General features: G+C 55.8%; 5 protein-coding genes across 5 annotated transcripts; 2 read left to right on the forward strand and 3 right to left on the reverse strand.

Annotated features, from left to right (window-relative positions):
- Positions 1–478: 478 nt before the first annotated feature.
- Positions 479–2,528, forward strand: P884DRAFT_50164 (uncharacterized protein). Its single transcript, XM_069445932.1, has 2 exons — positions 479–663; positions 740–2,528. The coding sequence occupies exons 1-2, from the start codon at positions 622–624 to the stop codon at positions 2,435–2,437; spliced, it is 1,740 nt and encodes a 579-aa protein (XP_069301037.1). The 5' UTR covers positions 479–621; the 3' UTR covers positions 2,438–2,528.
- On the reverse strand, positions 2,506–4,171 carry P884DRAFT_289370 (uncharacterized protein). The gene is made up of 3 exons (XM_069443993.1): positions 3,633–4,171; positions 3,335–3,567; positions 2,506–3,243 (listed from the first exon to the last, which is right to left on the reverse strand). Exons 1-3 carry the CDS (start codon positions 3,799–3,801, stop codon positions 2,971–2,973), a joined length of 675 nt encoding a protein of 224 aa, XP_069301038.1. The 5' UTR covers positions 3,802–4,171; the 3' UTR covers positions 2,506–2,970.
- Positions 4,172–7,955: 3,784 nt separating this feature from the next.
- P884DRAFT_50194 (SRF-type transcription factor (DNA-binding and dimerization domain)-domain-containing protein) lies at positions 7,956–9,179 on the forward strand. Its single transcript, XM_069445933.1, has 3 exons — positions 7,956–8,398; positions 8,520–8,654; positions 8,732–9,179. The coding sequence occupies exons 1-3, from the start codon at positions 8,144–8,146 to the stop codon at positions 8,999–9,001; spliced, it is 660 nt and encodes a 219-aa protein (XP_069301039.1). The 5' UTR covers positions 7,956–8,143; the 3' UTR covers positions 9,002–9,179.
- Positions 9,180–9,265: 86 nt separating this feature from the next.
- On the reverse strand, positions 9,266–9,816 carry P884DRAFT_254692 (uncharacterized protein). Its single transcript, XM_069440914.1, has one exon. The coding sequence runs from the start codon at positions 9,799–9,801 to the stop codon at positions 9,358–9,360; it is 444 nt and encodes a 147-aa protein (XP_069301040.1). The 5' UTR covers positions 9,802–9,816; the 3' UTR covers positions 9,266–9,357.
- A 2,340-nt stretch (positions 9,817–12,156) lies between these two features.
- On the reverse strand, positions 12,157–12,864 carry P884DRAFT_296579 (Ctr copper transporter; the record flags this gene model as incomplete). The annotated part of the gene is made up of 2 exons (XM_069444428.1): positions 12,157–12,265; positions 12,389–12,864. The coding sequence occupies 2 exons, from the start codon at positions 12,862–12,864 to the stop codon at positions 12,157–12,159; spliced, it is 585 nt and encodes a 194-aa protein (XP_069301041.1).
- Between the last annotated feature and the right edge of the window lie 2,338 nt (positions 12,865–15,202).

Below are 15,202 nucleotides of genomic sequence, written 5' to 3' on the forward strand. Positions count from 1 at the left end.
GCTCGTCCGAGCTGGCGTCAGAGGAAGTGTGCCAGGGGCCGTGACAGCGGACTGGACCAGGGACGGTCCAACGTTTCGCCTGCCATCATTCTTCACACATTATCTCACTCTTCAGAGCACAGGTGAGGTGCACCCCGTTTCGGCGGCCGCCCTTGGACCATTTTTGCGACCAAGATTTCTCGAGAGGACCCATTGTGTCACAATTGTGCCGCACCCGGTGTGCTGCTGGCTGGTTGCAGGGTCGCTTCCCCACGACGGGCGGCCGCGCCGCATGATCGCTGGCCGCAACCCTGCGATAGTTTGACGAACACCCGACCGTGACCGCGCTTCGCATACGAGTTCGTTTTTACCAGACGTCAAAGACTTGCGCCCCTCGGCGAGACCTTTCTGGCAAAAACAAGACGGCCATCTGATCTAACCCGGGCGAACCGGTAATTAGGTCTGTGGTCAGCCAGACGACCCAAGTGCCTTTCAAGATCCCCAGACCCAATCCATCGACCTCTCTGGGTGAAGCCTGCATCCTCCGCCACTGTTTTTGCAACTCGCCGCATCTTCTAAAGTCGTCTACCATCCCATGTGTTTACCATAGTACACCGCCTATAGCCTCTTGCTGCCACCGCAATGGGGCTCATAGGCGGCATCTCCCCTGGCGGGAGCATAGCTGTATGCCTACCTTCCTTCCCCCTCCTCTTTGTTCAAAGCCTTGGTTCACGGTCACTGACGCTGGGACAACATGCAGCTCGGCATCATCGTTGGTCTTTTGTCCACAAGCGTTCAGAGCCTGGGCCTCACGCTCCAACGGAAGTCGCATATTCTCGAAGACGAAAAGGTCCCGTACGATGTGAGGCGGCCTCCATACCGAAGGAGGAGGTGGCAGCTGGGGATGGCAATGTTCATCATCTCCAACGTGGTTGGGAGTTCGGTCCAGATTTCCATGCTCCCGCTGCCTGTTCTCTCGACTCTGCAGGCCTCGGGTCTGGTATTCAACTCGATCTGCGCCACGCTTATCCTTGGGGAACCGTTTACGAGATGGTCACTATGGGGGACGCTCCTGGTTTGCGCGGGGGCCGTCCTCATCGCCGTTTTTGGGGCGATCCCGTCGCCGGCACACAAGTTGAGCGAGCTGCTGGACTTGCTGGGGAGAAGACCCTTTGTGCTTTGGATGGCCTTCCAAGCCCTCTTCGTCATCAGTCTCGCGGTCGCGACCGAGCTCGCGAGCCACTTCACGACGCTGATGCAAGATCCACGGTTCCGTCTCGCGCGGGGCTTCTCGTATGGATGCATAAGCGGGACCCTGTCAGCGCACTCCCTTTTGGTGGCCAAATCAGCCGTTGAGCTCATCGTCAGGACAATCGCCGACGGCGATAACCAGTTCGTTCACTGGCAGTCGTGGATGCTAGTTCTCGGCCTCGTCACCCTTGCTCTCTCCCAGCTGTACTACCTTCACCGGGGCCTCAAGCTGGTCTCGACGTCCGTTTTATACCCGCTCATATTCTGCGTTTATAACATCATCGCGATTCTGGACGGCCTCATCTATTTCCGCCAAACCGACCTCATCAACCCGTTACGCGCTTGCCTTATCGCCCTTGGCACCGTTGTCCTTCTCTCTGGCGTCCTCGCGCTGTCTTGGCGCCTCAGCGACGAGCAGCACACACCAGGCGTTGGGCAGTCAACGCTCGCGCCCGGTCTAGGGCTCCTCGAGGACACTGACGCCGAGGAGGAGGGCGAAGATGTTTCGTTGCGTTCGGCTCTCCTCAGCGAGGGCGAGGCTGCGGTACCAACGCAGTCTAACTATCAAACATTCGAGACGCCGCTGTCTCCCGAGCTCTCTACGGCATCTGCTGCCGCACCTGCGCCCCAGAGACCGAGCTTGATGGCCCGTTCAACAAGGGCGGCCTCGTCCAGATGGGCAGAACAGGCCGAGATCTGGGACGAGCTCGAAGACCGCAGCACGCCGGAGCCAGCATCTCCCTCCTTCAACAGACGCCGGTCAACCACCCTACCGGACCGTAGAAGCTCGCCTTCATTAGGGCCTGTGAGACGCGAAACAGCTGATTCAGAGCATGTTGGAGCGAACGAAGAGGCAGAGCCACTTCTCTCGTCGCCCAGGGGCAATTTCAGGAGGAGGCGGAAGTCGACCGGGTTTCCGGGCTTTACAGCGCGGAAGACCACGGGCCGCAAGACGTCAGGGGGCATTCAGACCCTGGCGCGTAATGTGTTTGGGATGAAGTGGTGGGGCAGTAAGCCGAGGCAAGCGATGCCGACAGACACCCCAAGAGCGAGTTTTGGAAGTTGGGCAGTGCCGCCATACAGAGATGATCTGGAGTCAGGTTTGGCAGGGCCTTCGGCGGAGGGAAGAACGTCGCTAGCACCTGGCTCGAGGGCAGGCCAAATGTCGGAGTCGAGGGATACTAGGCCTGGTGATACCCTAGTATAATCCAAGTTTTGTTTTCGCTGCTTCGTCAAACGGGCGTTTTAAATGGATTGGCATTGACATGTGATTTGGCTTGGTGTATGTGGCACACTTGATATACAAGACATCGTCCCATCCTACGATCCCGCCAACTCGGCCACTGCTGACTGACGACTCTTCCTTGCCAAGTTTATGGGTTCACAAACTAGTTCTCTCTCTTTGCCGAGCCAAGGTCGAGAGAGGCCAACCTCATAGTCTTCACTGCTGAAGGGGAGTACTGCACTCTATGCACATCCGATGAGATAACTACACGTTCTGTCTTAAAAAGAAAATGTAATGACGAGAGCCGAAGGCGATGCTGGAAGGACCATGCCGCTCTGGATATTCCACTGTCTGGCCTTCTTGTCTCCGCATATCCAAATCGGGGACGGTTGCATGGAGGCGACGTCGAACAAAAGAGCCTACCAAACGGAATCACAACGTCCAGTCCAAGGCAGGAGGACCACACCAGTTTCCCTTTCCAATGCCGAACACGACAGTCCACGTCATGAATCAACTTAGATCCGCCCGAACCCGGCCTTATCATCGATATGCTGGAACCGCTCGCGCTCCTTGCGGTCTTTGAGCAGGCACGCCGTGGCCATGATGAAGATGGCGTCGAAGCCGACGATGCCAAAGAGGGCCGTGAAGATATTGTCGAGAAAGACATTGGCGAAAGCGGAGATGGGTGCCGCACAGCCACGCATGACGGCCGCGGCCGCCTTGCTAGGGCATATCGTGTCGGTGACGAAGGCCGGGCTGCTGCTGTTGAAGTAGCCGCAGCATTGGAACTGTTTGGTTTCCAACACAAAAAGCAGGGGTTAGTCGGGGGGTTTCTCTCTCAACCTACTGGGCTCGCTTTGGGTGAGCGGGCAAACCAACCTCGATTTGCATGAGGCTCTTGACGGCGTCGGTCTGGGCCGAGAAACGGGGCGCGAAATCTGCCCGGAGCCTCAGAGTCTTGATCCAGATATCGAGGCCAAGGGCGGTTGTAAATATTAGGCAGACGACGGCCATGTAGCCTGCGACTTTGATCCATCTGCGGGAGGAGGTTGCGAGACCGGGAAGCGTGACAGCGAAGGTGATAAAGATGAAGACGGCATTGACGATGCCGGCTGCACGACATCGTTAACCAAGGCACCTTCCCTCGTCTCCGAGGACAAAGGACACAATCACTAACCTGACAACGGGAAGTCCCGATACAATAGGTCCCTGGCCGCCTGTCTCCCATTTGTCGGCTGCTCGTCCTTGATGTTGTTGACAATGACGGAGAAGGCGAGAATGAAGATGCCCATGAGCAAGAAGAGGCCATCGGAGACCAAATAGGCGATTTGAACCTTATTCGCCATGGTGCCGTCAGTGAAGTGGCGTTCCCAGATGCACCTGCGTTTTTCCTCCTCTTGACGTCCTTCCCAGCGCTTCGAGCGACTGACGTCCAGCGTCGAACGGAGGTTTTTCTGCTAGCAATGAGCGAAACGGGCGAGATCGACCGGCAACCCCAGCACCGCGAAAGAAAGGCAAGGAAAAATTCGGATTATAAAGTAAAACTGCCTGGGAGAAAGAAGAGAAGAAGAGAGAGAAAGACGGCTACAAGTTAAGTCAATACATCGAGTGCAAGACTTGACGGTTGAGCCTGAAGGTGGCGGAAGAATCGCGGAAGAATCCTGCCGCGGAGGGGAGGCGAAGAGGGGAAGGAGAAACCAGTGAAAGAAAAAAAAAAGAAGGGATAATAGCAAATGGCAAAACTCAAGCAGCGAAAGAAAGGAAACGAGGTCCTAGCCTTGAATTACGGTTGCCAGTATGAGATAGGGTATCCTGCCAGGATGGAAATGGGGGGACAAGAACGAGAGCACCACCGAGGTCAGTGGGACGATGGACGGGACACGCAGCAACCAGCGACTTGGCACTCTGCTTCGGGGCAGGGGGGAGCGGCCAGTCAGAAATCAGACAAGTCGAAAGAAAGGGCCAATTTTGCTCCACGGGGCGAGTCAACCTCTTGCTTCGACATGTAGCAGAGGCTGTCCTGCGCGGTGACCCGATCCATTCTCCCTGACGGGAACCGTTTCAGATGGCGTCGGGAGACCGGGGTTTGGTGACAATGGGTGGTCGCGGAGCGAGGCGAGGCGGCCCCGCACGGGCCTCTTCTGGTGTAGTATAGATACCCGCCCACCAAGACAGGGCACTTGAGGGCCGCTGTTACACCAGCGCCAGCACCAAGCGGCCCCAGAAGTCGCTAGCGATGATGGGGCCCCGGCGGTTAGTTAATAGTTAGCGAGCAGGCGATTGCCTTCGACAAAGTTCTGAGTCACTGCCAGTGGATGGAATAATTTCATGAATAGCATATATCCTTCGCAGTGAATCGCCCGGACGAAAAATTGGAAGATTCTAAAAATCACCACAGCGTCGAAGGTATCCTATAGAGCAAGTGATGCCATCGGCGCGGACGGTGAGCATGCAAAGTAGCTCCCTACCTCCACTGCCTTACCTACCTCCAGGAATTAACGGATTATCCGTACTCTAAGCTTTTTACACTACCTTCACACGCATGCCCCAGGAGATTATCTCACTTTCAACGCCAGGTTGTTTTTCAACAACGGATCAAGCTCAGAAAGAATGGCCCACATTTCTGCCGACACATCTGGCCCTGGAGGCGGCACGCTCTAATGAGGATCAAACCTGCAGTGGGAAACAGGGAATCTCCCAGCATTCGGCTGCTAATAATACCAGTAACCTGGCCAGTCCTCTCTGTGCCAAGGGAAAAGCAAAATCCAGTGCGTTGGGATACTGCGACGCGCGAAGGGAACGAACACGTTCCCCGGGGGGGGGGGGTATTTTGGCGACAAGCCCTCGAAGTTTCCAGTCCGGCTCCCTGGTTTCGCCCAGCCGCACATGGATCGATCATCTTGCGCGGAATCTCAGCATCCAATCACACAGCATCAAATTTCGTGTTCTGGCAGCTGCACGAGCCGGCGAATCAGCGCGTGGCTTGCTTCCGTAAGAAGAAGTCTTCTGCTGCCGGAACGCCCGCTTGTTCTTTTCTGACTTCGAAGCATCGAGTTACACTCCATTTCGGTTGGGAATGCACAGTGGTCTGAGACACGACTCTGTGTCCTCCGTAGGGTAGGCCTAATTCGTAATTATCGCCGAGGGCCAGCAGCCTATATCAGAGACTCTTGGGCCCTGAATCTTTGACAAGCTGGTGCGTTCTGCCTGCGAGGCAAGTAGGTTCGCTAGTTTCGTTCCTGAATCGGGGGAGAAATTCACCTTCCCGGGTGCAAAGAACTGCGTCAGGATCCCCCAGACGAATGCTCACCAAGCTCCAGCCACTCTTTGGCAGTTGTTCTCTTTTCCCCTTGCCCCTTTCCTGCGCAGGACACAGCATGATGGTGTTGGCAAATCCTGCTTCGCGTGCAATCACACGCCAATGTTATCGGCCACCCCCGCTTTTCGACCCTTGTTCTCGATCCACGCCAGCGCCCCAAGGCGCCAGTCAGCCAAGGGAGAGACCGGCACAATCACTCCTGTGTAGCTCCGTACTGTCATGCCAGTCCCGGGGAGTCCGGGTCACCCTTGTGCTGGGCTTCCGCCGCTCTTCTGGTTGCCCTCTTTGTTTGATCAACTTACTGTACGGATTACAATGTTTTTGTGTTCCCCCAACGACGCCGAGTTCTTTCCCTCATCTCCCCGGAAAAAAAAAAGAAATAATAGTCAAATGTTGGTATCCAAGCATTCCTCGGCTCGTACTGGGCTGATCGAGTAGAGGAATGCAGTTCTCCTGAGAGCATACTCCTTACCGAGCACAGAACTGTCCCACCTCGGCATCGATCCGAGCAGCTGGACACAGAAAATTCGATCTACGCAACCGCTTTACGGTACCCGTAAGCAGCTAGCTACAGGGGGGCATTGCAACCCGTAAAGAGGCATGGTCCACTGCCGCTCACAAAGATTCGTTTCCGGCATCCGCCAGCCTGCTCCCATGTCCATAGCCCATCAAAGTTAAGAAGTGTCTGTCCGCTCCCCAAGAGGTGGTGGGGACCGCAAGGCTTCATTGAAAATTCGATAGTTAACTGGTTCTTGGCGCGTCCCTTCCACACCTGCACTGCGAGGGAGTCAGCAAAAGCTTCATTGGACACCGTCCTTGACGCGGCCCCAGCCCGTCGACACCCTTGTGTCGTTGCCTGCACGGGACACGGAAGGCTCGCGGGGTGGACGGGGAATGGTTGAAGGCGTGCTGGCGAAGGCCCGCTGGGCCCCTGCAGTCTCGAGGCCCAGCAACATGAGTTCCTCCTCCGGGAGGCGGCGTGCTTGGTCCCCACACCCATGGCTTTGGCGAACTGGACGCTCCGATGCACACTCGCCATTTCGCTGGGAAGTATCTGTCTCGGTGTCAGATGCCAGTGCGCTGCCAGAAATATCACGCGCACAAAAAAAAGGAGATGACGCCTCTGCTTGCGAGTCTCCGTTTCGTGTCAAAGTCAAAGGTGAAACTCGAGTTCGCAGATTCCTCTTTTCTCTCTGCCCTGTCCTCGCCATCTAGTTATTTCTTCCAGAAATGGAAGCAACCAAAGTGGAAATTTGTTTAGTCTACATACTGTACTGGCACGAGAAGCCCGGGGAAGCCAACGCGGTTTCCCTGTGCCAGCTCCCCGTCTCCCCCACACACATTCTTTCCCTGAAGCGCAAGGTCGTTTGCACTGGCCACATCTTGATCCTTTCCGTCAATCTCCGGTGCCGCTCTGCTGTTGTATGTTCTTTTACACAGTGTCCCATTTTTCTCAGCATCACGGTGCCAACTTCGCAGACAAATGCGACTCGCTGTGTGGTAGGCAAGATACTACTGACTGCGCCTCGCACTTCGCGATGCACGAGGGAAAAAGACACCCCAGTTCCAGGGGATCTGAATAAAGAAGTGATTTTCTTGACATACCTCGTCGCTCTTTACGAAGCTCTGATGCTAGCCAATTCATTCTTGGGCTGTTGCGCCCTTCGCGGGCGCCCATTCCGACCATCTCCCCCCGTCTCCTGAACCACAGTCCGGGCTCAAAATCAGCTGCAGAATCATGCAGGACGCCAGAGGGTTAGCGTGTTTTCTTCCCCACTCCAGCCCCACCAACCACCAACCCCCTTCCGTTCTCGCACCGTGCAGTCAACTGGGGCGCCACTCCCCGCCTTCGTTTCTTTAACTGCCTGGTCGCGGCCCGCAGCTTGCGTGCCACCACCTCGCTATTCTCTTTTCAATCATTCTGCAGTCGCCAAACCCGTTCGGTCAAGGTGTGCAAGGGACTGCTTTTTTGACGTTTCTGCTCGTTCCTGACAGGGAACCTGCCATCCAAAAAGGTATCAGACGATCGCCGCCTCGATCTTGTGCACCGCACCGCGTCCTTCGCCTCGTGGAATTTCGCGTTGCACTGTCGGCAAACTGGTACCTTTTGTCAGCAGAGCACAGTGAGCCGGTGCTTGCCACACGCGACGTCTTGGACCCAGCAAATAAGAAAATAAAACGCCAAATACCTCGCCCGGCGTCGGCGGGCACACCAAACTCAATCCAGGCAACGCCCAACCAGGTGGTTGCGACAAAAAGGCGACCTCTCCGCTCAACGCCAGATCAAGTCTAGGCCATCGGCACACAGCTCAAAACAGCATCTCCACATCTTTGCCTTTTTCGTCCTCCGTGATACCCAAACGAAAAAAATGGCCGACATCACTGATCAACACGAACAAACCTCGCCCACCGAGCTCCACGACGCGCATGCTGTCGGCAACGGCAACAACAACGTTGGCGAGACCCGCGGCATTAAGCGCGCCCGCCCTAGCACGGCCGACGACGATGATGACGATGACGAGAAGGGTGGCCGCGAGCGCCGCAAGATCGAGATCAAGTTCATCAGCGACAAGTCGCGTCGTCATATCACCTTTTCCAAGCGCAAGGCTGGTATCATGAAGAAGGTTAGTCTCATTGTCATCTATCGTTTTGAAGCTCACGGGTCTTGCGGAAACGAAGAGACAGCACGATGCAGCGCGTCAAGGCGTCGGTACAGGTCTCGCTAACTCGTGTCTCGTGCTCCAGGCCTATGAGTTGTCCGTTTTGACAGGAACCCAAGTCCTGCTTCTCGTTGTTTCCGAAACCGGCCTTGTCTACACCTTCACTACCCCAAAGCTCCAACCTCTAGTCACAAAGGCGGAGGGCAAGAACCTGATCCAGGTAAGGGCGTCCTCCCGGGATGCGGTTTCGTCGTGTGCCCACGCATTTACAGCTCTCCTAACTGACACTGTTGCTAGGCTTGCCTGAACGCCCCCGAACCTCCTGCCGGCGACAACGGCGTGGACGATGCTAATCCCGTCGAGTCTCCGGAAGAGCCCGCGAGCGCTCATATGCCTCCCCAGCAAAGTCGGCCTGGGATGCCCCAAAGCCACATGCCTCCTGGCTATATGCCCGGCGTTGGGATGGATCCCCAGCAAGCGCTCGCCTACGGCTACGTGCAACAGCAACGAGGAGGCCAATACATGCCGCCGAACAGTCTCCAGCAGCATGCTGGCCACCAATCCTAAGCACCTGCACGTGAACTTTTGTCATGACTTCGGCTCGCGCGCAAAATACCCAATACTCTAATGCATTCGTGAATCGTCTATTTTCGGTCGACATTTGTCGAAGGCCTCGGTACTTTCGAGGCTCGTCTGGTCCGGCGTTTCTTTGGGGATGTGTGCTGCTCATTCCATCTTCTTCACCATCTTTTCAACGGCTCCTCCGGCTTTCGCTTCTGGTAGCAGCAACGCATCCTCCTCGACCTCTCTCTTGAGGCGATGGGTGAACCTCGCCGCAGCAGATCATCTCGGTTTGCTGAGGGGTCGCTCATCCTCTATCCGGAGATGGGCAGGAGCGGCGCTTTGCTTCCCGAAGCTGGAAGTCAAGATATCAGTTTTATCAGCAACCGGACCGGTGGTGGGCTGGGATTGCACATGACGGCGTCGGCTTGGGCTTGTGGTTTGGGAGCGGGGCGTGAAGCGCTGTCGGGGTTGGTTGCCCTTATAGGTTGTTGCGTTTCTCGAGGTTGTGGTAGTGAGATGAAGTCAACGACCGTTGACGACGATGAATCCATGCCACGAACTTGACGAGGGTTACTCATGGAGACGGCTGACGAATAAATAATATTGGTTTCCCCGGCGATGTTCTTCCTTCTCACTCGCCGCATCGGGAGTTGAGGCCAACAGACCCGACTGGCTGATTTTTCACCTTTGATATCTTGCGCCTTTTCAATCGCTTCTAGTAACAACACCTCCTTAGGAGGCGGGCGACGAGGAGGTGACAAGAGAGAGTTCGTAGCTAGATGTACGATAGTTGCGCGTTTCATAATCTCTTCACCCAACGCCTTTTTTGTGCCTCAGCGAGACCATGTACAGCACCAGAGTGCTCTTTTTCTAGATGCGGCGTTCAGTCAAGCGGCAAACAAGGGTTGGAAATTACCGGAGCACAGTACGTAGTAAGGCCCGCCGGCGGTGGCTCTGTGGCTGAGCCAAGACTTGCCCGCTTAGAAGGCCGCCAGAAGCGCATCGAATCACTTATCGCGTGGTTGCTCTCCGATGCAATCGAGGCGCCGCCGGCGGCCGTGCCGTTTGGCCCTCTCCCAGATCAGTTGTTTCCGCGCGGTGCTGCTGCGGGCGACTCATCACTTACACAGATGGAGATATTTCCCGATCGGGAGTTGGCCTTCCGGTTTGGGAAGACGTTGGATATGATTCTCGAGGCAATAATAGCACACTCTCACTCTTCGTTATCTCCACCCCCCACTAAGCTAACCAACGATGTCACCGTCCTGATCAGGGATGTGAAAAGGGTAGTGTCCCGATTTAACTAAGAGACAGAAAAGATCTCCGACGAGCCGACTCCGTCGCGCTCTCCATGGGCGTTATCGGCTTTTTGTGCACCTGTCGCAGACCTGTACAGCGCCCTGCCCTTCCCCGAGCACCTGGAGAGTTATCTCGGTACAGAGCAAAAACCAGTGAAAATCTGGCCGACTCTTAACGGATTTCATAGGGGCAACGACCTGGATTGATTGCTTTCACCTTTAGGCCAGGCTTGGTTCGTCGTTCTGAGCCTGAGACCTGGACCTGGACCTCCGACGGTCGCTTGCGTGCAAGCACGAACCCAATTGGTTTCTAGTGACTGATGGTAGGCGCCTCATGCTTTTTTTCTTGTGTGTGTGTGTGTGTGTGTGTGTGTGTGTGTTACCTATCGAGGGAAAGAAGGAGGTTGAAATGGAAGAGGGAGGGAGGAAAGAGAGCAAGTCCCTGCCTTGGCTCCGGGAGAGACGATACAGCTGGCCCATGTGGCATACCAAAACCCAAGATCTGCGTACTCAAGCATTGGAGAGTGGGGTGGCCACCGCGTGGTTGCTGTGACCAGACTCACAAGCAGCTCGCGAACCCGTCGCCCTCGCCCGCGAGGCGTATTGCCCGTTCACCCACGAAAAAGTCTTTTTTTTTGGGGGGGGGCATCCCCTCGGTGTTTGTGAATGCAGCATCTGCTTCCTTGGAGGCGATCTCGTCCCGCTCCGGGCAGGAGCTTGTCTCGCTACGCCGCTGGCGTCTCCGTTTCCGTCCCGAAGTGTCGGTGTTGAGTGGTTCTCGCCCTCCCGTAACACGAGGGTTAGGAATCGCGGCAACCCCAAGACATTTCGGTCAGCTGCCCCTTTAGCTGACAGGTCCATTCCCCCCCAAACCACACCTTCCCGGGCGACAGTCGAGATGTCGTGTGTCCCAACCTTGTCTTCATTTTACCTTATCTGAAGTATGTGTGCTTCGACTATACTGGCTGTTTGGTGAAAGAAGATACGGACGCAACTCCACCTCCGGATTCGAGACTCCTGAAAGGCGAAACTGAGAACCCATACCTTAGCCACCCCTGGATGATTCAGCAGAGGACATCTTTTTTGGAAAGGGAAATGCAGACTCGAACAATCAGTGCCGTGCCTCTGCGTAGTCCATCCCAATGCACAATCCGATGGCACCTTCGCATGTGGCTTGCACTCTGCACGTCACCCCTCGGGGACGTGGAAGGAGTGGATATTCTTGGGACGAGCATTTGGTGGCATGTGTATGATGCATATTGTATGTACAATTCAAGTTACAGAAGCGAGGTTCAAGCGGACCTTGAGGACCAACTAGCCCGGGATCGGGCAACCGAAATTTGGGACACCGGCAGACGGGGAAGGTCCGTTATTTTGGTTCGGCCCTGTTCTCTCTGTTTTAGTTCACGGAGGAGCCGGAGCCGGAACTGCCGTCGGCCCCGCTACCCGGCTTGGCACCGGATGCGGGGAAGGGGGCGGGGATCATGCCTCCTCGGATGCGTGGGTTTGAGCAAGTTTCTGGGCCAGCACGGTTTCGGCTGCCCGACGTGCTCGTCGCCATCCCACCGCCAGAATGAATGGAGCCAGAAGCTGGGTTCTAAAGCTTTGCAAGCCTCACCACATTACCAGCATGAAGGAGGTCGCGAGCGAGAAGAAAGGCGGGTCAAAATAGCTGGCGGAAGCATGTGGAGGTCGATTGAAAAGGAAATGGCAACAGAAAAAAAAACCTGAAAGAAAAAAAAAAAAAAAAAAAAAAACAGAAACCCGACCCATTAGACCCGTAACCGTAACTCCTTTGCTCGCAATGCCACGATTCAAAAAGTAGTTCATGTTGTTCTTCGAGGGCCATCCAATGCCCATCTAATGTTCCGCAACCGGAATAAACCTCCCTACAAGGAGGCTGCCGAGGAAAGTCCCACCAAGGACCGACAGGAAGTATCCGATATTCATGGTCATGACTGCCAACATGCTAAGGGAATTCCGGTTAGCTGCGCGGGTCTGTATGCCACACGGGGGATGAGGAACGATGCGAAAAAAAAAGAAAAAAAAAAAGAAAAAAAAAGAGGGAGAGAGAAAAGGAAAAAAAACTCACAGCAAATAGCCGACTCCCACCACGACCGTATCCATCAACGCGCGGACGGGGTCGACGGTGAGCCTCCAGGGGCGCGGGCGTGCGCCGGCGGCGCGGTTCCGGACGACCAGCACGTTCTCCTCGACGCCGTTCTCGCTCAGCACCATGGTCATGTTCTTGGCCAGCGAGTCGCGGCTGAGCTTCTCGGCCAGCGGCGCCTTGCCGTTGACGACGACGTAGCGGCGGTTGAGCTCGGCGTCGAGCCAGCGCTGCTCCTGCCACGACCGCAGCGCCAGCAGGCCGCGCAGCAGCGCCGCCAGCACGATCAGGAAGATGCACGTCGCCGCGTAGGTGCCCGTGCTGCTGGGAGTCCAGGCGGCCGAGAAGAGGGGCGCCGTCATGGAGTTCCGGAAGACGGTCGAGTGGCCCCCGCCGCTGGCGCTGCTGCCGTCGCTCATGTCCATGCCGCTGCCTTCCATGCCCTCCATGCCTTCCATGTCGTGCGTGTGCCTTGTGTAGAGCCGGTACGGGTCCATCTTGGTTTGTGATTGGTCGTCGCCCGGACTTGATCTTTCGTGGATGGCGCGAGTTGAAAAGCTCCCCGAGTCAACCTCTTTTGTTAAGAGACGAGACCTTCGGGCGTGGGGATGTTTCCGTGAGGTGAACACCCCTCAGAGAATAGACCTCTCCTGCTGCTAATTGTCGATGTGTCGCGGCGCAGGGTGTATCATTAAATAAGATCTGTTTGTTCCAGAGAAGGACGGCATTGGTCATGAAACCGGGAGATACAACAAGCCGGAGTTCATGAAGCAGATCAGTGGACGCACTCATGGTAAATGTACTTTGCCGAGCGGCAGGCTTGTCTGGGAAACTTGCTCAAATGCGGCGCGGGATGCGCGGGCCAGCATTGCCCCATCCAGAGGTGAGCAAGTTTCCCAAGGAGCCCTTTGCATTGATGGCACCCTAACCATGGTCTGGAATTCTGTCTTGATGTGCATACACAGAAGTACTGTACATGCATGTGCCCTAACACAACATGTCTTGTGAGAGAGATAAAATGGCGTTGCAAAGCCGCAGCTAGAATCGCAACATGCCCACGGCAATTTTGTTGCTTCCTCGCAGGCAGGTCAGGAGTGATGATTTTCGGCAGGCCCACATGCCACCCAGGCCCTCGTAACCCGGCAAGCACCTTCCACTACCGCGCCCCACATGGCCGCAAACGTGGTGGGCAGTCGCCGCTGGCACTGGAGGCGCTTGCAGAACCCCATGGTACTCTCGTAGCAGTAGTATTGTTAATACCAGTAATAGGTATCCAATTAGGAACATCGAGACCAAACGCCCTCGCTCCCGAAAAGCGTCCCGCTCACTCTTGCCTATAGTCACACGCAGAATGCTCTTGCCTTTTTCCAGAACCAGCCAGCAAGGTACTCCGGCTTCCTGTTTTCTGTGGTCTCTCTGACCCAGAGTTTCAATCCCTCTCTGCCCACTAAGACATCTTTCCTCGGTCGAAACTTTGTTTGGGCCTGCCGTGTTGTGGTGCCCAAAGAATTTCTTCCCATTCCAACGAACCCGCCTACGAAGGTACGGAATAGTACGCTAACTGCAGGCTCCAGAACCGCTAGCGAATTGCCCTAGGGTTTAATAAGGTGCCTTATCCATATCCACTGCCGCCTTATTCGCCGTTTTGAGGTGGAGATCTGCTCTCGGTATTCCTATTCGACAACCTTGGGTACCCGTTCCGGCCTGGCTGCCTGCAGGCTCGCTCTCCCGAGGGAACGATTGCTCGAGGAGAGCCGCAAGAGAAACGCCGGCCTGCAGGGACATGCTGTCGAGTGTATATTGCGACAGCCCCAACCCGCACGTAATTGCCACGGCTGTGGGATCTCACCCGTAACCCGACCCGACGATCCGGAGCCCGGAGAGCCTATTTCGACGTCAAGCCCTGCGCAACGCGTTGCGGGAGCATCCTCAGGCTTGTCATACTCATCGTTTGTTAACGACTCCGCTTACGCTTGTTGTTATGAACTAACAGGGTCACCAGCAAGACTCCTTTCATCCACTTCTCATCTCTTCGCGGGTTGCCCATCCTCAGACCGCCCCCGCCCCCTCCCCCCCTCCTTTCCAGCCCAATTAAAACTCTTTTGAGCAGCTTGACCAGCTTGCTAGGGCTGCTTTGCGACCACCGAGCGTGCAATTACACGGTGCAGGCTTACCATGACAGTACGGAGCAATCCAAGGGAGTTTCGGTGAACCTAGACAGCGCCCACACCAGAGACATCGGTAACATGACCCATCCTCCTGGGGCAGAGCCGTGACGCTATCAACGACTGCATTGGCTTTGAAGCTATTCCGCCATTTCTGGAGCGAGGATATTCGACAGCCACGGTCTGGGATACTTCCCTCCCCGGTCTGAACTAGACTAGAGGCGCCCGACATGTCTATCACACACGAGCGATATCTGGGTTGTTGTGTCGTCATAGGATCTGTTGAATGTCGCCGCAGTGGGCGGGTGGTTACGTATCTTCTTGAAGACAAAAGGGACAAGTCGAGTCACTATGGATCTCCTCGGGTCGAATCAAACCTGTCATCGAGGTTGAGGTGGGTTCCTCCTGATGGACGGACAGGCCACAACAGTACCCCCAGCTGAGCCCACTTGAACCCATGGATCCGAGGTGACTGGCGCTCTTGGCGGTAGCCAACTCCCTCAACCCGCGTTAGCACCCTTTCCCACGGCTGGCGAATATATGCCGCGGAGAGCATGGCCTCCTCTCCAGCCTCTTATTGGTGTGCTCGAGTAAGAATCTTCGAGCCTAGATCTGCGGCGCACATCTCTTC

Source organism: Thermothelomyces heterothallicus (assembly GCF_042370625.1).
Source record: "Thermothelomyces heterothallicus CBS 202.75 unplaced genomic scaffold P884_scaffold_2, whole genome shotgun sequence".
Classification (NCBI taxonomy): domain Eukaryota; kingdom Fungi; phylum Ascomycota; class Sordariomycetes; order Sordariales; family Chaetomiaceae; genus Thermothelomyces; species Thermothelomyces heterothallicus.